Genomic DNA, 24,275 nt, shown 5'->3' with positions numbered 1-24,275 from the left:
TTTGCTGCTGATTTTATTTTGAAAGACGTGAAACATCCAAAGCATCGTGATCATGAAACTGTCTCAATGTTCTTTCTGGCTGATGACAGTGTGGATGAGGTTCTGTGCTGAACATTCACTTTTAACTGTTGTGGAAAAAAGTGGAACAAACTACACACCTGCTTCTGCTTCTTCTTCTGCACTCATCACATTTCACCAGGACTTAACACGCCGTGTTCACGCTGTTTTCTAATACTCTCATGACCTCCGTCCTCTCTCCATCCTGCAGCATCACGGAGAAGTGGAGGGTTGAATTGGCACTAAAATCCTAATTTTTGAGAAATGTTCCATTTTTAAAAAATCACTATAGATAATCCATAAAAGCTGCAGCAGATGTTTCAGTGGATTGTTGTTAAATGAAGTCTCCTCTATCTCCACAGTGAGTTTCATGAGAATATTCTAATAAACCTTTTTGTTGGTTATTTAAATTGAAAGCTGCCCCCACCTTTGTTAATCCGGTCTGGTCCAGCAGTCAGAGATCAGGAATAAATTTAGGGCAAGACGTTTATACAAAGAATCAAGTTACACTTTATTTAATCAATCAATAGACAATAAAAAGACTTGAGAAGCGTTGGCCCTCCTCAGACTCAACCCCAGCACGGACAGCGACCCCTCTGCCCAAATGATGCACTGCAAACCAACAACATGCAATAGGTGGAAACCATGGCACACTACACACTATGCAGCCTCAGCGGCTCCAGAGACACAGCAGCAACATGCAACAGGTCAAACCACTTGGTGAAAAGGGAGCGGAAGGAAACCTCCTACAACATGGCAGCTGACAGAGAAGCCGCGACTCTAAGGTCCCAGGAATAAAATCTGCTTTACACCGTCAATAAAAGCTCCTTCTTCCCCTCTGAGCTGGCTGGTACAGTTTGTGCTCTGTGCTGCAGGGGCCTGATGGCCCCCGGTTTGTGTTCCAGTGGGTGGTGTGAATCACTGATCCACGGTGGTCAGATGAACTTCTGTTCTACAAACCATCAGCATGATAAGAAGAGGAGCAAACCTTTAAACATGGCTGTCAAATCTTTAATAACATGTGTTCAAACAGACAGATGCTGCTGATTCAGTCCAGGACATTAAACATCATGTCAGACATGAGCTCAGAGATCATTAACTTATGATTGATGAGCTCAGAGCAGCTAATGAAGGATGGAGGAGAGAGATGGAGCTGGAACCATCATCAGTGCAGTCAGATACAGTATTGATCATCGATCCATACTGTGTGATCAGACTGATGTCCTCTGGTCTTCCTCAAAGTTGAAGGTCATAACACACCAGCATCCTGCCGATGGTTTCTGATTGGTCCCACTCCCATCAGATTCAAATGGATGGGGACACACACTCCGTCCTCTTCATAGCCTCCACCTGCAGAGAGAATCAGAGAGTCAGTGTGGAGGTGAGTGAGTGTTCACACAGACTCCATCAGCAGCAAAGCAGCACAGACTGACTCCACCCCTCTACTGACCTCACAGATCTGCAGATTATAATCTGGACTCTGCACAAGATCCAGCAGCTGCTTCACTCCTGAATCCTGCAGGTTGTTTCCTTCCAGGTTCAGCTCTGTCAGATGGGAGGGGTTGGACTTCAGAGCTGAGGCCAGAGCAGCACAGCTGATCTCTGACAGACCGCAGCCCCACAATCTGAATAAAGAAAAACAGATGAAATCATTGATGATCAATCAGATGTTTGAGATGTTCAGATCAACATCACTGTGTCCTCATCAACATGTCAGCACAACATTCACACACCTGTCCATGTCCCACAGATCAATAACATGCTGCTGACCTCAGTCTGTCTCTACAGGGTCAATACTGGATCAATACTTGAATCAGCTGCATGTATTCATCAAGTAAACACTGAAACTAATCAGAGTTCAGAGGATCAGAGAGGACAAACATTCCCTTTAAGGACTAACAGAGGACATGTTCTGTAACAAACACTGGTCTTTGTGACCACAGACTGAATTTAGAACAACTAAAGATCATTTACAGATTCATGGATGAAGCTCTGTGTGAACATCCATTAAACATCAAACATCTACAACAGGAACAGAGAACTGACCTCAGAGTCTGCAGTCTGCAGTCTGGACTCTGCAGAAACCCACACAGCTGCTCCACTCCTGAATCCTGCAGCTTGTTTCCTCTCAGGTTCAGCTCTGTCAGATGGGAGGGGTTGGACTTCAGAGCTGAGGCCAGAGCAGCACAGTTGATCTCTGACAGACCGCAGCCCAACAACCTGAATAAAGAAAAACAGATGAAATCATTGATGATCAATCAGATGTTCTTTCTTTATTTGAGATGTTCCAGGGCTCTAGACTAACTTTTTTCTTAGGTGCACCGCATCACATTTAATATCGTAGTTTGTTCTTCAATCTCTGTCCATATATTTTATGGATCAGGCCTTAACTTGACATCTATCTTAACACAGAAGTTCTTTTCTTCTCTCATCATCTACAGCTATATCTACTGTTTACCTGATGGAGCCAAAGTTTTAGAAACACTGAGGTCCAAACATTGATCTCCATACATATCATCCTAACATGAATTTGGACTTTGTATAATGAACACAGTTAAATAGAATAGAATAGAATAGAATAGAATAGAATAGAATAGAATAGAATAGAATAGAAAATACTTTATTCATCCCAAGCCAGGAAATTTCACTATCGCAGCAGCAAAATACAGTCACTCAAGCAAACTAAAAAACATACCTCTAACGGTAAAAATGAAACAGTATAAACATTATTTACAGCAAAGTAAAAAATAAACATAGGTGCAGAAGCAAAAATGTGCAATTTGGTATGAAGTGATGAAATGATATGATATACAAGAACAGCAGTGTGCAATTTGAAAGAGAAAAAACCTAAACCTTGTGCAAAATACAAATAAGTCAATAAATAAAGTGATAATTCATATTATGGACAAACTAGCCAACAAGTCTGCCTGTCAGAAATCCATGATGAAGAAGAGTTCATACAGCACTCTTCATTTCCCTGTTTGCTTTCTCTCTGTATTTTCTGGCTGTCGCTCCTCACTTATCTATCTGCCACTGTGACTTCAAATAATATTCAAATCATATACACCTTTATTTATTTCATACTTGTGATTGAGATATATATTTAGTTTTCTTCAACACGTTTCTAGTGTAGCTACAGTATCTCTCCTCATCTTCCTCACCTCTTCCTCAGTGTCTCCTCTCTTTCTAAAGCTGAGCTCCAGCTGACAGAACCTTTTCATTCTGTCTGTTACAGGAGGAACACTTTTATGCAGATATCATCCTGGCAGTCAATGGTCCACTATAGCAGGATAATAACAATACTTTTGAAATGGTATAACTCCTTAAAACCAGCTGACTGCTGTCAGTCAGAGTGAATCAGCCTTCATGGATGAACCACACAGGTCAGATAACACTGTCCTCAGACCTGCTGTTCACTCTATCATAATGCTGCGAGCACGTCACGCCCCCTCCCTGAACATGACCGGCTCCTTATCATCATTCAGGTCAACAGCTAATTAGCATAGTAGCAACAAACCCTCCTCCTCCGCTACATGTTCACCTGAACTGTGGTTCCTGCTGTTCACCAGTGAAACATCTTTAATATCTGTCTGTCTGTCTGTCTGTCTGTCTGTGTGCTGCCTGTCTGTCTGTCTGTCTGTCTGTCTGTCTGTCTGTCTGTCTGTCTGTCTGTCTGTCTGTCTGTGTGCTGCTGTGTGGTGCAGTCAGAGGGCCATATGAGTTCTGCACACGTTTCAAAAAGTCTGGGCTGAAATGAACTTTGTTCTTTGTTCTTGTTCTCGTCACAACAGATTTCTCTGTTCTCGTGGTGTATGGAACAAGCTTTAGCACACAGAATCAGCTCTTCACAGATTCGTCTTCTTCTTCTGGATTTCCTGCGGTCTCGGTCTGACTGCAGCAGACACAATTTCAAACATACACACACGGGGGTCCCACCCTTCACTGTCTCTGATTGGTTTAGACCACGATATGAGCCTGATGTGTGTCTGTTGTTGGACCACAGGGAGAGAGTCAGAGAATGTGTCTCCCTCTAACAGCTGGTCGCACCGGTGCCACCTCAGATATTTTTTGGTTGCAACATGAGAAATTAGGTCGCACTCTAGAGGCCTGTGTTCAGATCAACATCACTGTGTCCTCATCAACATGGCAGCACAACATTCACACACCTGTCCATGTCACACAGATCAATAACATGCTGCTGACCTCAGTCTGTCTCTACAGGGTCAATACTGGATCAATACTTGAATCAGCTGCATGTATTCATCAAGTAAACACTGAAACTAATCAGAGTTCAGAGGATCAGAGAGGACAAACATTCCCTTTAAGGACTAACAGAGGACATGTTCTGTAACAAACACTGGTCTTTGTGACCACAGACTGAATTTAGAACAACTAAAGATCATTTACAGATTCATGGATGAAGCTCTGTGTGAACATCCATTAAACATCAAACATCTACAACAGGAACAGAGAACTGACCCCAGAGTCTGCAGTCTGCAGTCTGGACTCTGCAGAAACCCACACAGCTGCTCCACTCCTGAATCCTGCAGGTTGTTCCAGTCCAGGTGCAGCTCTGTCAGATGGGAGGGGTTGGACTTCAGAGCTGAGGCCAGAGCAGCACAGCTGATCTCTGACAGACCGCAGCTCCACAATCTGAATAAAGAAAAACAGATGAAATAATTGATGATCAATCAGATGTTCTTTCTTTATTTGAGATGTTCCAGGGCTCTAGACTAACTTTTTTCTTAGGTGCACCGCATCACATTTAATATCGTAGTTTGTTTTTTAATCTCTGTCCATATATTTATTTAAGAGTTTTATATAAAGAGTAAAAAGGCTATAAAAGGGTTAAAACACTAAATAAGCTGTGAATATCTAAAAGAGATTTACCTAAACAACTGATCTATGACCTGCTGACGTAGCCTGCTCATGATGGATTACTTATGCCTGCAGAAGCAGGAAAGGGGAGCTCACTGGAGGATTCTTCATTCTGCATAAAGCTGCCAGACAGGAAGAATCGCGTGTCAGGGTTATTATTGACAGCTCTTCCCTTTCAGGTAAAGAAACTCTTTTAACTGTGGCCTTATATGATTCAGACCATGTTGGTAGATTTATGTTTTACAAATCGTCTGTGGTAAGTTAAAGCTAGACTCATAACCAGAGAGTAAGCACGCTTATATCAAGTTATGAGGTGAAGCTGGTTACATGTGTGACTGTGACATGAAGATGCATTTGTTTCCTTCTGAACGGAATGTTTGAGATTAGTGCAGCATATACACTGAACATGTTTGGATGTTTCTATTTGGAATATTTTCAGCTAAACCTCTATTTTACTTATTTGAACACATGATGTTGAAGACTAACCTGTTCAAGACAGATGAAGATAAAACATGACGTGTGTATATGTACATTTCATGAACATAAACAGGACATACAGCAGAAAGCAATGATATTGTAACTAGCCTCTGTATTTTGCTGTTTTTTTGGATACCTTTAATTAAATTCTATGGAGCGGAGCTGCACTGCCCACAAGAACTGTCGCCTCTCTCATCTTCACTCTTATCTGTGTACAGATAATCCGTTTGGGACCTGTTACACCATGCAGACTCAGGTGTGGTGGGGCTGAACCTGCACCATGCTCTTCTTCTGATGTGATATTCAGACAGTGAAACATTGGTATAAATCAGGCCTGACTAACAGGAGCATTTCAGAGGCCTGTCCTGGCCGGACTTCATTAGAATCATTTCTACACAGTGTATGTACTGAACTCCAGCCACTAGCTACGTTTTAAAGGCTGTTAAAACCTGAGAGGAGGAAGGAGGAGGATTGTTCTGCCATCCCTTTACATCAGCCTCCTTTTCTACCACTCTCTGTGCACACATATATTCTCACTTATATATCATTCTGCTTCTGTTGATGGACAGGAAGACGTCCAAAGGACACCAGTGTGAAGAAGATGATGGTCCTTCAGTCAAACTGTCTGTGGATCCTTCTCCACCAGTGCTCTGTGCAGTCTGAGACAAAATGGACTTCCATTGTTATCATCTATGATAATAATGACAACTGACCTCAGAGCCTGCAGTCTGCAGTGAGGACTCTGCAGTCCAACACACAGCCGATCCACTCCTGAATCCTGCAGGTTCTGGTTCCCACTCAGGTCCAGTTCTGTCAGATGGGAGGGGTTGGACTTCAGAGCTGAGGCCACGACTTCACAGTGAGTCTCTGAGAGTCCACAGACAGAAAGTCTGTCAAACACCAAAAACAGAAAACATGTTATTAAAGAAGACACTTAATGTGGACCTTATTTGAAGACAGGTGGACACGTCCTGTTGGACATGTTGCTCTTCACATCAGTGGTTCAGCCTGTCTGATCTGACTGTTTGACATGAAACAATAATCCTCATCAGACTGTTAATCTGTGCTGTAATCTGCAGATGGAGCAGAGAACATGGAGTTCTGTAAATATTCTGGATGATTCTGTCCGTGTGAAAGCAGATCACTGTGACATCATCACCATGATGTCATCACTGTAACGCTGCAGCTACAGTTACACACTGAGGCCGATCATGGTGTTCAGAGATTTAACAGCCTTCAACACAAACAACACAGCTGAAGGACATCTGAGACAAAGACACAGCTGACACGTGGACCTCTGAAGAACCACACAGTGTGGATCTGTGAAGACCTGAACCACTAATCTACACTGATTCACAATCATCATCACATCTGGACTCACCGAGCCTTCCTGCAGTTCCTCACAGCTGGAATCAGTCTCCGTCGTCCCTCCTTTGTTGTGTTGTACTTGTCCAGGTCCAGCTCCTCCAGAACCTCCTCTGACATCTGCAGCATGTAGGCCAGAGCTGAGCAGTGGACCTCAGAGAGTTCCTTCTCTGATCTGGTCCCTGACTGCAGGAACTCTTGGATCTCCTGATGGACTGAGAGCTCGTTCATCTCCATCAGACAGTGGAAGATGTTGATGCTTCTGTCAGGAGAGATTTGATCAGTGTTCATCTCCTTCAGGTTGTTGATGGCTCTCTGGATGGTTTCTGGTCTGTTCTCTGTCTGACCCAGCAGGCCTCTGATGGCTCTCTGGATGGTTCCTGGACTGGTCTCTGTCTGACCCAGCAGGCCTCCTAAGAGCCTCTGGTTGGACTGCAGAGAGAGGCCATGAAGGAAGCGAACCACCAGGTCCAGGTGTCCATGTTTACTCTGCAGAGATTTCTCCATGATTCTCTTCAGGAAGTCATCCAGAGAGGAGTGTTTGTAGTCGTCTCCCAGGAAGTCCTCCAGCCCCTCAGTGCTCCTGTTGGTGTAACAGAGGATCAGGTGGAGAGCAGCCAGAAACTCCTGAACACTCAGATGGATGAAGCAGAACACCTTGTCCTGGTACAGGCCTCTCTCCTCTTTAAAGATCTGTGTGAACAGTCCTGAGCACACTGAGGCTGCTCTGATATCGATGCCACACTCTGTCAGGTCTGACTCATAGAAGATCAGGTTTCCTTTCTGCAGCTGCTCAAAAGCCAGTTTCCCCAGAGACCGGATCATCTTCCTGCTCTCTGGACTCCAGTGTGGATCTGTCTCAGCTCCTCCTTCATACTTGACCCTCTTCACTTTGGCCTGAACCACCAGGAGGTGGATGTACATCTCAGTCAGGGTCCTGGGCAGCTCTCCTCCCTCTCTGGTCTTTAGCATGTCCTCCAGAACTGTAGCAGTGATCCAGCAGAAGACCGGGATGTGGCACATGATGTGGAGGCTCCGTGATGTCTTGATGTGGGAGATGATCCTGCTGGCCTGCTCCTCCTCTCTGAACCTCCTCCTGAAGTACTCCTCCTTCTGTGGGTCGGTGAACCCTCTGACCTCTGTCACCATGTCCACAAAGTCAGGAGGGATCTGATTGGCTGCTGCAGGTCTTGTGGTGATCCAGAGGCGAGCAGAGGGAAGCAGCTTCCCCCTGATGAGGTTTGTCAGCAGCACATGCACTGAGGTGGACTCTGTGACATCAGTCAGGACCTGAGTGTTGTGGAAGTCCAGAGGAGGTCGACACTCATCCAGACCGTCAAAGATGAAGAGCACCTGGAGGTGCTGGAAGCTGCAGATTCCTGCCTCTTTGGTTTCAGGGAAGAAGTGATGAACAAGCTCCACCAAGCTGAACCGTTTCTCTCTCAGCACATTCAGCTCTCTGAACGTGAATGGAAATGTGAAGTGGACGTCCTGGTGGTCTTTGTCTTCAGCCCAGTCCAGACTGAACTTCTGTGTTAGGACTGTTTTCCCGATGCCAGCCACTCCCTGTGTCATCACTGTTCTGATTGGTTCCTGTCTTCCAGGTGAGCCTTTGAAGAGGTCTGCTGGTCTGATGGGGGTTTCTGGTCTGTGTGCTTTCCTGGATGCTGCTTCAATCTGTCTGACCTCATGGTCCTCGTTGACCCCTGCAGTCCCCCCCTCTGTGATGTAGAGCTCTGTGTAGATCTGGTTCAGAAGGGTCGGCTCTCCTGCTTTAGCGATGCCCTCAAACACACACTGGAACTTCTCCTTCAGGTTAGACTTGAGTTTAGGTCCTGCAGATCCTGAACAAACAGTAAATGTGATGAGTGACTGAACTTCCTGACAGTCTTCAGTCAGAAGTGACAGATGTGCTGCAGATGTCTGCATCATGTTAACAGCAGAGTGTGTAGATGGAAACTTCATTTCCTCTTTCCATCATGTTAAAGCTCTTAAATCCTCTTACTGATCTGCAGACGCTCAGCCAGCTCCTCCTGCTCCATCCTCCTCAGGAAGTCCACCGTGATCTGCACAAAGGACTCTCTGCTCCTCCTCTGCTCTTCATCCTCCTCATCCTCCCTCTGGCTCTCACAGCATTCTGGGTAATCTGGACTCAGAAGCTTCTGGATCTTCTTCAGCTCGTCCTTCACAAAAGTGAGGATGTTGTCCTCCAGCAGCTGGAACAGAGAGACACAAGCATCAGGTCCATGTTGGACAGGCTGACAGTCCGCTGGTCTACAAAGTGCAGCATGGAGACACAACAACACAACACATGGACCAGCAGCTGTTCTACATGTACACACCAGAAATATGGAGTCCAGCTGTGTCTGATGCTGCTGGGCAGACGGACCACCGGGAGTCTCTGAGCTCTGCTGGTGGACTCTGTGGACCAATCAGGAACAGTTAGCCCACATGATGTCACATGATGTCAGCACACATGCAGAAACAGCAGCTGCTTCCAGAGTGTGTGTTCTGTGCTGAACACACACGGCTGTGCTCTGAAACAGGCCGTCAGCTCTGAACCTGCAGCTGTTTGAAGCAACTCAGATCTTACTGCTTCAAGGAAGACCGGACTTCTGCTTTAAATTCAACAATGACATCCTTTGACCGATCACTTCTCAGAGACACACAGCTGGGTCCTGGTCCTGGTCCTGGTCCTGGTTCTGGTGAGTCTGGTCTCTTCTTGTTCCTGGTACAGAGATAAAAATCATCAGCTGATGTTTCACAGTGACTGCAGGAGGAAGAAGCAGCTACCAGAAGAAAGGAGCCATGTGTTACTGTGTGTGTTACTGTGTGTTACTGTGTGTGTTACTGTGTGTGTTACTGTGTGTGTGTTACTGTGTGTGTGTGTGTGTGTGTGTTACTGTGTGTGTGTTACTGTGTGTGTTACTGTGTGTGTTACTGTGTGTTACTGTGTGTGTTACTGTGTGTGTGTTACTGTGTGTGTGTGTTACTGTGTGTGTGTGTGTTACTGTGTGTGTTACTGTGTGTGTGTGTTACTGTGTATGTGTTACTAGGTGTGTGTTACTGTGTGTGTGTGTTACTGTGTGTGTTACTGTGTGTGTGTATGTTACTGTGTGTGTGTGTATGTGTTACTGTGTGTGTGTTACTGTGTGTGTGTGTGTGTTACTGTGTGTGTGTTACTGTGTGTGTGTGTGTGTGTTACTGTGTGTGTTACTGTGTGTGTTACTGTGTGTGTTACTGTGTGTGTGTGTGTGTGTTACTGTGTGTGTTACTGTGTGTGTTACTGTGTGTGTGTGTGTGTGTTACTGTGTGTGTGTGTTACTGTGTGTGTTACTGTGTGTGTTACTGTGTGTGTGTGTTACTGTGTATGTGTTACTGTGTGTGTGTTACTGTGTGTGTTACTGTGTGTGTGTGTGTTACTGTGTGTGTTACTGTGTATGTGTTACTGTGTGTGTGTTACTGTGTGTGTTACTCTCTGTGTGTGTTACTGTGTGTGTGTGTGTTACTGTGTATGTGTTACTCTGTGTGTGTTACTGTGTGTGTGTGTCTGTGTGTGTTACTGTGTGTTACTCTGTGTGTGTGTCTGTGTGTGTTACTGTGTGTGTGTGTCTGTGTGTGTTACTGTGTGTGTGTTACTGTGTGTGTGTGTGTCTGTTACTGTGTGTGTGTGTGTCTGTTACTGTGTGTGTTACTGTGTGTGTCTGTGTGTGTGTTACTGTGTGTGTGTGTTACTGTGTTACTGTGTGTGTGTTACTGTGTGTGTTACTGTGTGTGTTACTGTGTGTGTTACTGTGTGTGTCTGTGTGTTACCTGCTCATGTTGCCGAGCAGCTGCAGGGACAGATGTGCTTCTTCCTCTTTATTCCCCTGCAGAGGACAACACAACACATGTGGACTTAAAGAATGAATGAATCATTTCATACAACACAGCGCACAATACAATTACACAATCCACCTCAAACCCAAAAAAGGCAACAGGCTGAAGCACATGGTGTATTTCTACCATCCTAAAACGTCCTAAGTTCTCCCAAAATGTCAGCCAAACAAAGATTTGACTCAGTTCAGTCACACACCAGTGCTGCTTGTTGTTCACATAATGTACCTTCAGGGTTTCCTTTACATTTCCTTGTAGTCATTAATAACTGATATTTAAAGATCTTTGAACTTTAACAACAGCTTGTTTTAAATGTAGCATCAAGCTCATTCCACAGTTTTATGCCTAAAACAGACACATCACCCTAACATGAGTTCATCTGTCAAAAACACAGCTCTTGAATTAGAATGAATTTAAAGAACTCTTGTAGGAAGGAGGAAGGTTTTATGGCCCAAGATGGTTTCCAAGGTGTTTAAATATACAATGTTCACAGCATGAGGCTTCATCATACTTACTGCTTCAACACTGGATCAGTAATTATTCACCAGTCTGACCTGTATGGTAACGAGTGATGAGTTCAAACAGACATTTGTTTCATTGGTTCTTCTACAGATCAGGCCCGTAGCTTTAGATCACTGTTGATATGTTCTGTGTGTGTGGTCTGTTGGAGCTCCTAGAACTTATTCTCAAGAACTTTGTTTCGGATCCACTTAAAAACAGCTTCACTTCTTTTGCTTGACCTGCACCAAAAACCAGACATGTAGTTTCTTTTCATGTGAAGATCTTTGTTCCAACGTTTTAAGCAGCTTCATTCTTTTGAACTTTAAGTAGAAATCCTTTCAAATCACATCCTGAACAAAATCCATCAGCGTCAGACAAACTTTAGGCTGTTGGACACCGCACAAACATCTTTAACCAGAGTATGAACAGCTTTGGCCCGGTGCTGATCCTGGAGCTCCTCCACAGGATCCGGCTCTGAGCTGCTGCACCCTTCATTTCAGACAGTAAAGTCTGTCCCTCTCATCACTCTGTGGTTCTGCTACATTTGGACCCACACTTACAGACAAGTTCTAAATATGTACCAACCTGCTGACCTGTAACAGAACCAGCTGCTTCACAGTGTGAGCAGGGAAAGTTTGGACCTGTGTTATTTCAAGGTTTCTTCATCCTGTTGGGCTTTAGTCTCAGTTCTTTTACAGTGTTGATTTAAAATAACATAACCGGCCCATGATCAGCTGTTAGTGTTGTTTACTTCTTGCCAGTTGTGACGTGTCAGTTCTGATTTAAAGCTTCTGTTGCTTCCGGTGTTCTGAGTCTAACCAACCTGTTCTCTGTTAGACTAGTTAGTCTTTGTTTCAGCTTCCTCCAACTCAGCAAAGACAGGGAGGTGATCCTTATATCTGTCACTAACAATCCACTTCAGAGCCAGGTTTCAGTGGAAACCAGAGCGCAGCATTCTCTTATTTCCCGCTGTGTTGTTATCCAGAGACCGCACATTAGCTAGAAGGAGGCTGGGCAGCGGCGGGCGGCTAGCACGGGCTGTTAGCCTAGCACGGACTGTTAGCCTAGCACGGACTGTTAGCCTAGCACGGGCTGTTAGCCTAGCACGGGCTGTTAGCCTAGCACGGGCTGTTAGCCTAGCGCCAGCCATTCATATCACATTTCCGCCACACTTTAAACTGTTTTTTATGTCGTACGCCGCAGAAAGCGCCGTTATGACGTCACACGCCGTACGGCGTGTTCTAATATTCTGAGATCTCCGCTCAGCCACTAGTTCAGTCTGCATCAGCCTATCAGCAGAGAAGAAGGTCAGACCACACTAATCCATCACCGATCTCCTGTGCCAGAAGGATCTTGGTCTGGATCATAGCAGACTGTATATAAGCCTGGATACTGCACAGACATCAGGGTTCAGGAAAGAAATAAAGTGAGTTTTGTTTCCAATAGCATCTGTTCACCTTTCTTCTTACTTCTTCTTCTTGTCTCACACACTTAAACACAGAAAGAACGTCTGTTTACTGACTTTAAATCAGATTGGATTGACTTCCATGTGATTTGACTGTCCTGAAGGACACACACCACGTTTTGCTTCATCTTCGTTCTGATTATAAACGTGACAATCTGAGTGTCTCAAATGATAAACAATAAAATGACGAATAAAGAAACCGTGCTGTTCTCATATATGGCCAGCAGATGGCACAATACACTAACAAACCGCTGATTGACAGGTGAACAAGGAATCAGAAAAACCTTCCAGAGGGAGACTGCAGGTGTTCCATGCATGAGCAGAGATATTAACAGAGAAGACATATAAAACAATGCTAGGTAGATCATCATAAAAGTATTAATAAAATAAATACATTTAGATTAATATGAAGAAAATCTATTTGTCCCACAATGGGGAAATTTAATTTTTGCATCGGCACAAATAGGCTACAGAAGCAAAAAATAAAAGAATCCATAGTAAAATGAAAATATTTGTGTCACGTGGGCGCAGGTGTTGACAGCTGGAATTTATAAAACGGGCACTCACTCACCTACAGGGGGTTAGGAGGAGAGAGGGAAGTTTCTGTTGACCGCCTTTTCACGGTTCATCCCCGGTCTCATTCTCTGGGTTCACATGTTTTCTCTGAAATGCAGTGTTTACTCTCATATGAGCTGTGTAAAACCTTCTTTTCTCTGTGGTTTAAGTGTGTAAGACGAAGAAGTAAGAAGAAAGGTGAACAGATGTCTTTATATGTGGCCCTGATTGTGTCGTGTGGATCCCTGACCCCCAGGAAAGTAATCTGGGATTTCTGTGAATAACACTGCTGTTGTGTCACTGGCAGACAGCCACGGCCCTGTGGAGCTGTGCACCACGGCTGCGTGCACCTCACCTCACAGCTAACATGTATGGACCATGTCAGTGCTGTTTACTTCTTTACAGGTTGAACCACAAACCACTACATGGACTCAGTGGCCTGTAGCTTCAATAGTGTCAAAAATATTCCCAAGGATTAAAGCGTCCCTTTACAATTAAGTCCAAGTGTGGTATTAAACTAATGGAGGGCAGCTCCTTCAGGAAATATTTAAGTCTCTCTTCACGGCGGCCATCTTAGATCCTCCCCAAGACAAACAAGCTTTTACAGGAAATGTTCCAACAATCACAGAAATGCTGCCGACACCATGACGTCATCAATATAGTTCAAACAGAAATCAATACGAAGACATGAAGGACACTTCAACACCTGAGGGACGAGACAGAGGACAGACTTCATTCAGGCTGCAGCAGGGAGCTGCTGGACAAAAGCTCCACCTCACTGAGCTGACCGTCCACACAGAGACAGTCAGAGACAAGAGTCCTCACAGAGACACACAGACAGACAGAGAGTCCTCACAGAGACACACAGACAGAGAGTCCTCACAGAGACACACAGACAGACAGAGAGTCCTCACAGAGACACACAGACAGAGAGTCCTCACAGAGACACACAGACAGACAGAGAGTCCTCACAGAGACACACACACAGACAGAGAGTCCTCACAGAGACACACAGACAGACAGAGAGTCCTCACAGAGACACACAGACAGAGAGTCCTCACAGAGACACACAGACAGACTCACCGTCACAGAGACAGAGACGCTGCGCCACAGGCGGAGGACAAAGTGAAAGTAAACTTTGAGCAGTCAGACCTTCTTCCTCCTCCTGCTGCAGGGTGTCTGCAGGGTCCTAAAAACTGTTACGTTTGATCAAATGTGGGAAAATCAAGAGAAAAAGTATTGAAACGTCTTAATCTCCATTTCACCAGGTATTCAATGTTATTGTTATTCAAGCTTTGACTCCAAAATGATCCGTGAATATTTCCAAAGACTAAAGTTCTGGCAACAAGATTAAAAAGTGTCATTTCTAACATGATTGGCCCTACTCAGTCAGGATGTCTCAGAGGAAGGCTGATCCATAATAACATCCTGGTTCTGGACCTTCTGGATTATAATCACCTAACTGAAGATGATGGCTTCATGTTGTTTCTGGACTTCCACAAAGCATCTGACTCCATCCAACATGCTGTTATTATCAATACAGTCAAAGGCTTTGGGTTTGGTGATGTGTTCCTCAACATGAGTGCTATGTTATACACTAATATTAATACTGTGTTTCCCTGTCAGAGCCACATGTTCCAGGTTCAAGGTGGAGAGAGGGATCCGGCCAGGGTGCAGCATCTCACCTCTCTTATTTATTGTAGCCACTGAATTACGGTCTTTAACAGTCACACACTCAAACATCCAAGGATCAGACATGAATAACCACAGATTGATCAGAAGTCAGCTCGCTGATGATACCACCATCTTTTTAAAAACAGAACAAATCCCAAAGGCTCGAGACACATTAAGACTTTCTCCAAGCCTCTGGTCTGCACTGGAACCTGGAGAAACCTGAACTTATGAGTCTTCATGGTTGTGATGACTCCACTGTATAATATGCCTCTAAAATATTTAGGAATCTGGATAACCAAAAAAAAGAGTATTCCAAACTCTGTGGACAAAAACAACTTAAACATGTGGCTGCAGAGGGATGTAACACTGATCGGTAGGACTCTGCTCATAAGGCCGAACCATCATCCAGACTAATATACCCAGCCTGCTCCCTGGCTGTCCCACCCAGAATGATAAAGAAAGTCATAGAATCAACTTCAGTTCCATTTGGAAAAATAAGCATCACTACATTAGAAACAGAGACTTGATAAAGGACATGAGGACGGAGGTAAAAAGTCATTGATTTTGAAATATTGGATGGAGACTAAAGATTAACTGGCTAAGATCATGTTTAAGAAATAAAGAGATGGTTCCCAACACCTGCTCTTATCCACAGGTATTGAATTTCTACTAGTTGTGACTTTGATCCACCAAGTTACCCATAGAACTCTCCACATCTCACCAACAGCTTTTATTAGATTGGAAGATGATGTTCAAGCATCATTCCAGCCCCATAATGTGCCACCATGGAACAACATCTATATTTATAGAAGACTGGAGGACCAATCAGATCTGGTCTGTTACTCACCTTATGGCTGGAAATGGTTCCGTTCTTGATTTAAAGGATTTTAAGGCCAAATATGATTTGAATTGTTCTGATGAGATTTATAAGAAGCTTTCACAGAATATCCCAACAGTCTTCATCCAGTCAACTACAAACATGGTGGAAACACCAACCCCAAAATGACATAAAGTGAAAACAGATGGTTTAGACCTAATAGATGACAAATGTAACGACACATTTTTAAAACAGTACTTGATAAATTCATTATATCCAGGTTTACCAAAAAGCTCACTCATTCTTAAAGATCAGAATGATTCTGAAATAGCATCTATTCATACAAAACATTTCAAATTCACAATTTCTCCAAAATGTAAAGAAGTCCACTTTAAAATGATGAATAATATTTACCCTTCAAAGAATTTATGAACAAAAGATTTAAATCGATGGTAGAAACCTGTTACATTTGTAAAACTAACTTAGAAACAACTGAGCACAGTTTTATGAATGTGAACCTGTTAGAACCTCTGAAAGCTCACGACTCAACGTCACTCAGATTTCCCAATGTTGACTTTTGGTCTTTAAAACATTCACATTAGAGGAAGTGGTGAATTATCTTATTATTCTCTCAAAGGTTTACATACATGAAAGTGGCACACAGAGAGACAGAGTCCTCACAGAGACAGAGTCCTCACAGAGACACACAGACAGACAGAGTCCTCACAGAGACAGAGTCCTCAGAGAGACACACAGACAGACAGAGTCCTCACAGAGACAGAGTCCTCACAGAGACACACAGACAAAGAGTCCTCACAGAGACACACAGACAAAGAGTCCTCACAGAGACACACAGACAGACAAAGAGTCCTCACAGAGACACACAGAGAGTCCTCACAGAGACAGAGTCCTCACAGAGACACACAGACAAAGAGTCCTCACAGAGACACACAGACAAAGAGTCCTCACAGAGACACACAGACAGAGAGTCCTCACAGAGACAGAGTCCTCACAGAGACACACAGACAGACTCACCGTCAGACAGAGAAAAAGACGCTGTGCCACAACCAGAGGACAAAGCTAACAGAGTTAGCAGACAGACGAGGAGGCGGGGCTTTCTTGGTCTAGAAGCTTTATTGATCATTGTTTACATTTCACGATGCATTCCACAAACACGGCTCCAGCTGGGAGCCGATCTGAGCCTGGAAACACAAACATGAGGGTCAGCGGTAGCTCTTCCTGTCACATGATCAGTCAGTGCGTTCTCATTGGTCACTGCTCCTCTACACAGACACACCATCATGGCTACAGGCAGAGAGGACTCATTGTTTGTGGGGCGACGGGGTCAGAAGCAGAGGAGAGGACGGAGACAGAGGGACAGCCAGACGTCCCACAGTGACAACAAGGACACCAGAGTCTATTAATAAAGCTGATACTTTACTCTCAGCGTCACAGAATGAATAAAGTAATCAGAGTAAATGTGCCCTTTGCTTTCTTTATGAAGTCAGTGTGGTCCTTGTGACATGAAATAATGTCCCCTCCTGATCTGAGCTGTGATCAGGTCTTCCTCTCTCGCCGTCTGAGGACAGGAGGACGGTCTGTCCTCTGAGACTCTGCTGGAAGCTGCTTTGGACCGGCTGTGACGGAGAACACCTGGAACATGTTCAGCTCTCCACAGTCAGTGTTTACATACCTGGTGCTTCTCATAGACAATCGGGCAGCTGAACACTGCAACCAGACCTGAGGAGGAGCAGAGCTTCATCAGAAAACATGTTCCCTGCTCTCACCAGCAGGGGGAGCTGATGCTGTCACACACAGTTACAGCCCCCGTGCATGATGGGAAATGTGAGCGTCCCTCACCCAGAATAAGGAGAGTGAGCCCGTTGAACAAGGCGCCGACGTAGGTCAGAATCCACATCAACACGGCGAACTGCACAGACACCACAGAAGAAGAAAAAGTCAAACAGACGTCACCCTGAACGACCACAAATCACAGACAGCCGCAAAATGTATCATTGATTTATCATTGGAAAGCTCACAGTGATGGAGCTGTGACCATCAGACTCACCTGACACTGATTTAATGATCAACTTATTGATCAGGCTGATTGATCATAAACTCAGGTTCGTTTCAACTGCTCATGTTTGTTTCAGAGTTATGATGATGGTGGATTATTGATTACACAGCATCATATTCTGATCATGTTTCATTACGTCAGTGACACACAGCAAAACATTTAACTAGGGATGTCCCGATCCGATCACATGATCGGAAATCGGGCCCGATTACGAGATTTTAGACTCGATCGGAATCGGATGTTGCCTCCCGATCAGGACTCGGATATATATTTATTAGGGCTCTCAAAGTTAATGCCTTCTGTGCAGGGTGGCTATGACTAGGCCTGTCGCGATAAACAATAAATCAATTAATTGCACGACAAGTTTTTCGGCCGCGATAAATTACATTTGCATGCTGGTTTGTTTTCCTCTTTCTCTCTCCCTCTCGCTGCCAAAGAGACTGGATGACAAAAGGCGTCACTCCGGTGCGTCGTAGCGTATAAAGGCCGTCGGACTTCATATGTCCCGCGGCTTCTGTCTTAAAATGTGTCAAACCAACAGGTAGTTCTTATTTGTTAACTCATTGTGTGACGTTTACGGGATGTTCTGAGCAGACCACGGTCAGCTCGCTGTCTGCGTCACAGCGCTGCAGGGCTTGGACGTTACAGCAACACAGAGAGCTGTGAAGCTGCTCAACACCGGTTCAACACTTTGCCACAATTCACCACGACACTAAACATGCTTATGTATAGAACCTGCTCTCAGAGAGAGTCCGCGTTGTACGAGTGAAGTCCTCTGCCTTCTCACTGGCGGCACTCGCTGCAGCGCCACCCAGTCTAGTTCTCTTGCCCAGTCCTCTTCACTGCAGCTGTCTGCAGCGGCCTGATGCGCATACACACATGCAAACGCGTGCGCACACAAGCACATGTGCGTACAGGTGAGCCCACTCCCAGAGAGTGCGTGTTGTTTGGCTCTGTTGCTCATGACGTGCTAGTTGGTTTGACTTAACTCCACTGACTATGCTCAGATAAGCCATGGTAATAGGCCTACCACTACTCATAATAATAATATTAATATCATTAATAATAACAATAATAATAATAATGTTGATGATTGGGGGCCTTTCCAATGTTAAATGTTCTTTAGAAATTAAAGTTTATTGAGCTTATGGAGAATCTTGAAAGTATCGGATCGGGACTCGGTATCGGCAGATACTCAAAATCAAATGACTCGGACTCGGACTCAAAGGCAAAAAAACCTGATCGGGACATCCCTACATTTAACCCTTTCACGCTCAGTAAAAACACACTCAGACTGTGTGTGTCTGAGATTCATCCACCACATACTGAGAGTCCCAGAGAATAAATCAGTCACCTGTGGATCAAAGGTCGGTCTGAGTTCAGCCTGCAGCTCCACAGAAAAACATGGCCGTGGCAGGTGTGTGTGTGTGTGTGTGTGTGTGTGTGTGTGGGTGTGTGTGTGTCTGAATATCTGAGCTGGAGCTCTCACCTTGATGGAGTCCACCAGGTCCTGGACCAGGAACAGGCGCCTTAATTCACAGATGGTCTTGTTGATTTTGGCCAGGATCAGGTCACTGTACTTGTGGACCATGTCCTCAGACAGCGCCACCTCATGGTCCAGGTACTGCCTGCGAGGACACACAGACACACGCAGGCTGTGTCCCAATTCAGGGTCTGCATCCTTCGGAGGACGCAGCCTCCGCGGTCTCAGGAGGCCGCGTCCTCCTGAGGATCCTCCGGAGGATCCTCAACCGTTGGTAAATGGGACGGTCTGGCCTTCAAAGCACTTCCTGATTGTGGCGCGACGTCATAAATTTTGCCCCGGGAAAAACAAAAGCAGCGACAGCGACACAACACGGACTACACAACAAGCGGGACAACAGTGTGGATTTAGACATTTGGAATATTTTAATATATTTATTTGTTGTTGGAGGAAGAGGAGAGGCGGCTCCAGCGGCAGCAAAACCGGTGACGGCTCATTTTCTTCAGGCTGGGAGAGCGCAGTGGGGAGGTGACGGTAAGCTGCTGTTTAACCATATTATTGATCATAATTAATATACCGGTTACTGAGCAAACGCTAGATATATAACCAGTAGATAGACAAATATGATTCAATGTAATTTATATTTGATTCAATCGTAAGACTTGATACAGGGTCTGTAATTTTAATACTTTAAATTAAATAGCTAAATGTGTAAGAACCCTGCAAATAACCCTGAAACCACTGCTTTAATGTGTCATTAAGCATCAGGTCTGTCACTGCACCAGAGAATTACTGCTGGGTGGAGGAGAGTGGGGCTCCCTGCAGGACCAGCTGTCTGTCCTGGAGGAGGTGTACTGACCATCATCACCTTTGGAGGGTGAGGATACATATTTTATAGCTTTTCATATTTTAAGCTGCGTTGGAAGCCGCTCTGTTGAAGTTATTATTTTTATTTTTGCCCTTTTTAAAAACATCTTTAGTAACATGGCAGCCGCCGATCGTCAGCTCTGCAAACCCTGATGGACGATGTGGTGGACAGAGGAGACAGACACCCCCCTCCCCCAGATGATGTCCCACTCACAGCCAGAGGACTCCAAGGTCTTCACCGTGGCATCATCCAGTCCAGCAGCACCAAGGACTCCTGCTCAGCCAAACATTTATATATATGTTCTTTGTGAATAGTATTTTCTGCTGATCTTTATAAATAATAAACTGTACATTTTCATAATGCCCACTGGTAAATAGTTAGAAATGTTCAAACTGTGTCTTTGTAAATATTGTACATAACACAACACACACACAATAAATGATTTACTGTGGTCACTGAGAAGTTGTTCAAAAGTTTACTTAAATTATAAATAGGTGATGAAACACATAATGTAACAAGGTTAGAAGAGTTTAAGAACACAGAGACAAGAACGATTTAATATCATCCTTTAATTTAATAAGTAACATTTAAATAACACAGAACATAAAATCACTGCTGTCCACCATCCTCTGTATGAGCTGAGGTCTGTCCGTTCTTTCTCTGCTCTCCCTCTCTCTCTCTCTCCCTCCCTCTCCAGCCTCATCTCCTCCGTTATCAATTGTCAGGTTTTCTTCTGTTTCTCTCTGCTCCTCCTTCAACAAAATGACAACAGGCAGAATGACCGTTTGATATAATAATGATAATATTGCTCCTCACGTGAACTATACTTTATACTATAGTAAACAGTCCAGAAACATTCAATCAAAGCGTTTACTTCACAGCGCCTCGTATCAACAGGACGTCATGTTTGTAAATATAAAACTCATTTTTTTAATGCCGCTATCACTACTAGCATTTTAAAACTCTCGAACTACTGCTCTTTACTTACATTTAAATGTGAATTCGGCACTCCTGCCGGTGCCGCTGCCGCTCGCTTGGTCCGTCATCGTACTATTGGACAAAAAGTAGGTCCGCAAAGCATTGTGGGATATTTAAGGCCACGAAGGATGGTAGCGATGCGTCCTCCAAATTCAGGCAAAAGGAGGACGCATTTGGAGGACGCATTTGAAGGACCCTTCGACTTTTGGCGAATTGGGACAGCCTTCGCGCAGCTTTGTGACGTAAGCGGCCTTAAAATGCGCACTCCGAAGGATGCAGACCCTGAAATGAGACACAGCCACAGAAAGGTCTGAGCAGAGGGTGGAGCAGGTCCGGCCTGTTCAGGGTCCAGGTGTGCTGGAACATCACGTCACACCTCCACCTGTTAGCTGCAGCATGCTAGCACTTTAGCTATTAAAGGTGCATCTCTCTACACACTGCTCCTGTTGCCTAGCAACCTTCATCTAACCATGTTCCTGTTACAACTCGACGGTCTTTCACCAGAACGCTGACGATGTGTGTGTCAAAAACACAGAGCAGCATTCTGATCACTGAATGAAGAGCTTTAAAAACTGGTTTTCAGAAAACAGAAGCAGAGTTTCCTCCTGCTGCTTCCTCACATCCACACAGTGACTGAGTATTAAGACTGTAGCCTAAAGAGGCTCCATTTGAATCCTCTGCAGAGTTTACAAAGGAAATAAATCAGTCAGTGAGGATGAAGATCCTGCAGGATTTTGGAGAAATGTGAAGTTAAACTGGCACTAAACTCCCATAGACTCTCACTGGAAAAAAGCATTTTTAAAAATCCCTCTAAATAATCCTTCAAAGCTCAGCTCTGTGCAGCAAACAGCACATTCCTACATGCAACAGAGGCCGTGCAGTAACAGCTGAAACTGGCTGAAAGCAAACTGAGCAAAAACTAAGAAAGATGACTCACATTTCAAAGGGCTGTATTTTGCAAACGGTTACACTCACAAGGGATGAGCCGAACAAATGACAGAATTAAGTGTGTTATAAAACCGTGCAGATGCAGAAAATGCAAAGTAATCATAACTTTCATTATAACGTATTAAATAAATACACCATCAAATCAAGCTGCATCTTTCCTATAGTTCATATTCACAACCATCTCCTGTAAATACATCCCTCTCTCATTCAGTGTAAACTGCTACAAACATGCATCTTCATTCTGCTCTTTGTGCATCAAACACTCTTCTGTCTCTGTGTTTGTCCCGCTCATGTCAAAGAGCACTGAAATGTGTGCTGAGGTAAAGTGCTTGTTACATTCAGAACTTAGTTTCATCATGGAACATTTCAACAGGTGTACCCGGCGTCACACTGGACAAAGAACAGCATCTGCGCGGGAACATGCCCAACTCTTAACAGCCATTGTTATGATAGAAAACGTTGATAAAACATATGAGAGCAGCGCAGCGACTGTCTGCTCCAACTCTGAATCAATATGAACTAACATGTCAGCGCACAGTCACTGTTACCGACCTGTATTCAGCAGGTAAAGAGGAGGAATGAGGACGCAGGTCTGTATGTTTCCCTCTGCTCCAGATCGCACCTGAGGAGAAGCAGGCGTTCCGCCCCCCTAATCGTTCCCCGGGGCAACTCACAGGTGTACAAAGGTTCCGCCCCCACTTTCCCCATAAATGTAGCGCTTGATGACAACGTTCATACTTTCTCATTGAACACAAAACAACACAGTAACAGTACACACCTCACAAAATGTCCACAATCATTACAAATAACTTTTGTGCTCAACCTACCTGATCCACTTCACCTGGAGCTTTGTGGACGTACATTCAGCACTTGTTTTGGTTCAGACACGTCATTGACTGCACTGTTCAGTAGGTCAGGACAATAGACACAAGTCCCCTGACTTTGAAAACATTGAACATCATATTTCTTTCATTTACTGGAACCAAACCCTTCAGCATCTTCAGCTTTCAGAGTTAACAGCATCCATGTTATTCAGACAATCATTAAGATTAAGATTAAGATTAACTTCATTAATCCCTGTGGGGAAACTGAGTTGTAGTAGCAGCATTTTAAAAGGATAAAAACAATAAACACAGCAAAAACTCTTATATACACATACAGGCACATGACAGCAACACAGACAGAATATGTACAGACACACACATAAAGCAGATCAAGGAGAAGACAGAACCATAAAAACACAGTTAATGTAACTGAGCAGTTTGAAGCTGTGATGATGCTTTGGTCCGAGTCAGTGAGCTCAGCTCTGACAGTCACAGAGGAGTTATAGAGTCTGATGGAGGACGGCAGGAAGGACTTCCTGTCCCGGTCCTTAGAGCAGCGGGGCAGCAGGAGTCTGTGGCTGAAGCTGCTTCTCAGTCTGTCCACAGTGCTGTGGAGAGGGTGGGAGGGACTGTCCATGATTGACAGCAGTTTAGCCAGCACTCTGTCCCTCGCCACCTCCTCCAGGTCGGCGAGCTTAAAGCCAACAACAGACCCCGCCTTTTTGGTGAGTTTGTCCAGTCTGTTGACGTCCTTTGCTTTAATGCCTGATCCCCAGCACACCACAGCACAGACGATGCTGCTCGCCATGACAGACTGTAGAACATGTGGAGCATCCTGCTGCAGACACTGAAGGACCTGAGTCTCCTCAGGAAGTACAGTCTGCTCATTCCCTTCTTGTACACAGCCTCAGTGTTTGTGGACCACTCCAGTTTATTGTTTATTGTCCGTTCTCCACACACAACTATGGCTGTGTCATCCGAGTACTTCTGAAGGTGACAGGTCTCAGAGCAGTACTGGAAGTCCGCTGTGTAGGTGGTGAACAGACACAGTCCCTTGAGGAGCCCCAGTGTTGCTGGTCAGGGTGTCAGACACAGCTCTGCAGTCTCACAAACTGTGGTCAGCCTGTCAGGTAGTCCTCAATCCACGAGACCAGGGGAGCATCCACCTGCATCTTCTCTCTTTAGTCCTAAACAGTCTCGGCTGGATGGTGTTGAAGGCAGAAGAGAAGTCGAAGAACATGACCCACACTGTGGTGTTCAGTCTGTCCAGAGTAAGTCCTCTGCAGCAGATATGTCACTGCAGCATCAACCCCGACCTCGGGCTGATATGCAAACTGCAGGGTCTTGGAAGGAGCTCACGAGGGGTCTGAGGTGAGACAGCACCAGCCGCTCCATGACCTTCATAACATGTGAGGTCAGTGCTATTGGCCTG

The 24,275-nt window shown here is 44.8% G+C and overlaps 2 protein-coding genes across 2 annotated transcripts; both read right to left on the bottom strand.

The window, feature by feature from the left end:
* Nucleotides 1–1,046: 1,046 nt before the first annotated feature.
* LOC114446897 (NLR family CARD domain-containing protein 3-like) lies at nucleotides 1,047–14,353 on the bottom strand. Its single transcript, XM_028422785.1, has 11 exons — nucleotides 14,258–14,353; nucleotides 10,591–10,646; nucleotides 9,371–9,505; nucleotides 9,120–9,198; nucleotides 8,783–8,993; nucleotides 7,188–8,621; nucleotides 6,794–7,133; nucleotides 6,126–6,302; nucleotides 4,537–4,710; nucleotides 1,508–1,682; nucleotides 1,047–1,407 (listed from the first exon to the last, which is right to left on the bottom strand). Exons 2-11 carry the CDS (start codon nucleotides 10,596–10,598, stop codon nucleotides 1,363–1,365), a joined length of 2,778 nt encoding a protein of 925 aa, XP_028278586.1. The 5' UTR covers nucleotides 10,599–10,646; nucleotides 14,258–14,353; the 3' UTR covers nucleotides 1,047–1,362.
* Nucleotides 14,354–16,819: 2,466 nt separating this feature from the next.
* On the bottom strand, nucleotides 16,820–22,780 carry LOC114447686 (reticulon-1-A-like). Its single transcript, XM_028424079.1, has 5 exons — nucleotides 22,572–22,780; nucleotides 19,232–19,370; nucleotides 17,526–17,595; nucleotides 17,359–17,405; nucleotides 16,820–16,867 (listed from the first exon to the last, which is right to left on the bottom strand). Exons 1-5 carry the CDS (start codon nucleotides 22,763–22,765, stop codon nucleotides 16,820–16,822), a joined length of 498 nt encoding a protein of 165 aa, XP_028279880.1. The 5' UTR covers nucleotides 22,766–22,780.
* Nucleotides 22,781–24,275: the final 1,495 nt, after the last annotated feature.

Source organism: Parambassis ranga, chromosome 15, assembly GCF_900634625.1.
Source record: "Parambassis ranga chromosome 15, fParRan2.1, whole genome shotgun sequence".
NCBI lineage: Eukaryota > Metazoa > Chordata > Actinopteri > Ambassidae > Parambassis > Parambassis ranga.
This window is presented reverse-complemented; position numbering and strand designations above follow the sequence as displayed.

What these genes read in the sequence shown, in the direction of transcription:
- LOC114446897 (XM_028422785.1), bottom strand. An exon ending in AGCTGGACTCCATATTTCTG is followed by an intron (nt 8,994 to 9,119) that starts GTGTGTACATGT and finishes TCTCTGTTCCAG; the next exon opens with CTGCTGGAGGACAACATCCT. An exon ending in TGCAGACTGCAGACTCTGGG is followed by an intron (nt 1,683 to 4,536) that starts GTCAGTTCTCTG and finishes TTCTTTATTCAG; the next exon opens with ATTGTGGGGCTGCGGTCTGT.
- LOC114447686 (XM_028424079.1), bottom strand. Translation starts at nt 22,765, where the DNA reads ATGAGAAAGTATGAACGTTGTCATCAAGCGCTACATTTATGGGGAAAG. An exon ending in TCTTTACCTGCTGAATACAG is followed by an intron (nt 19,371 to 22,571) that starts GTCGGTAACAGT and finishes GTGTCCTCGCAG; the next exon opens with GCAGTACCTGGACCATGAGG. An exon ending in ACCTGGTGGACTCCATCAAG is followed by an intron (nt 17,596 to 19,231) that starts GTGAGAGCTCCA and finishes GTGTCTGTGCAG; the next exon opens with TTCGCCGTGTTGATGTGGAT.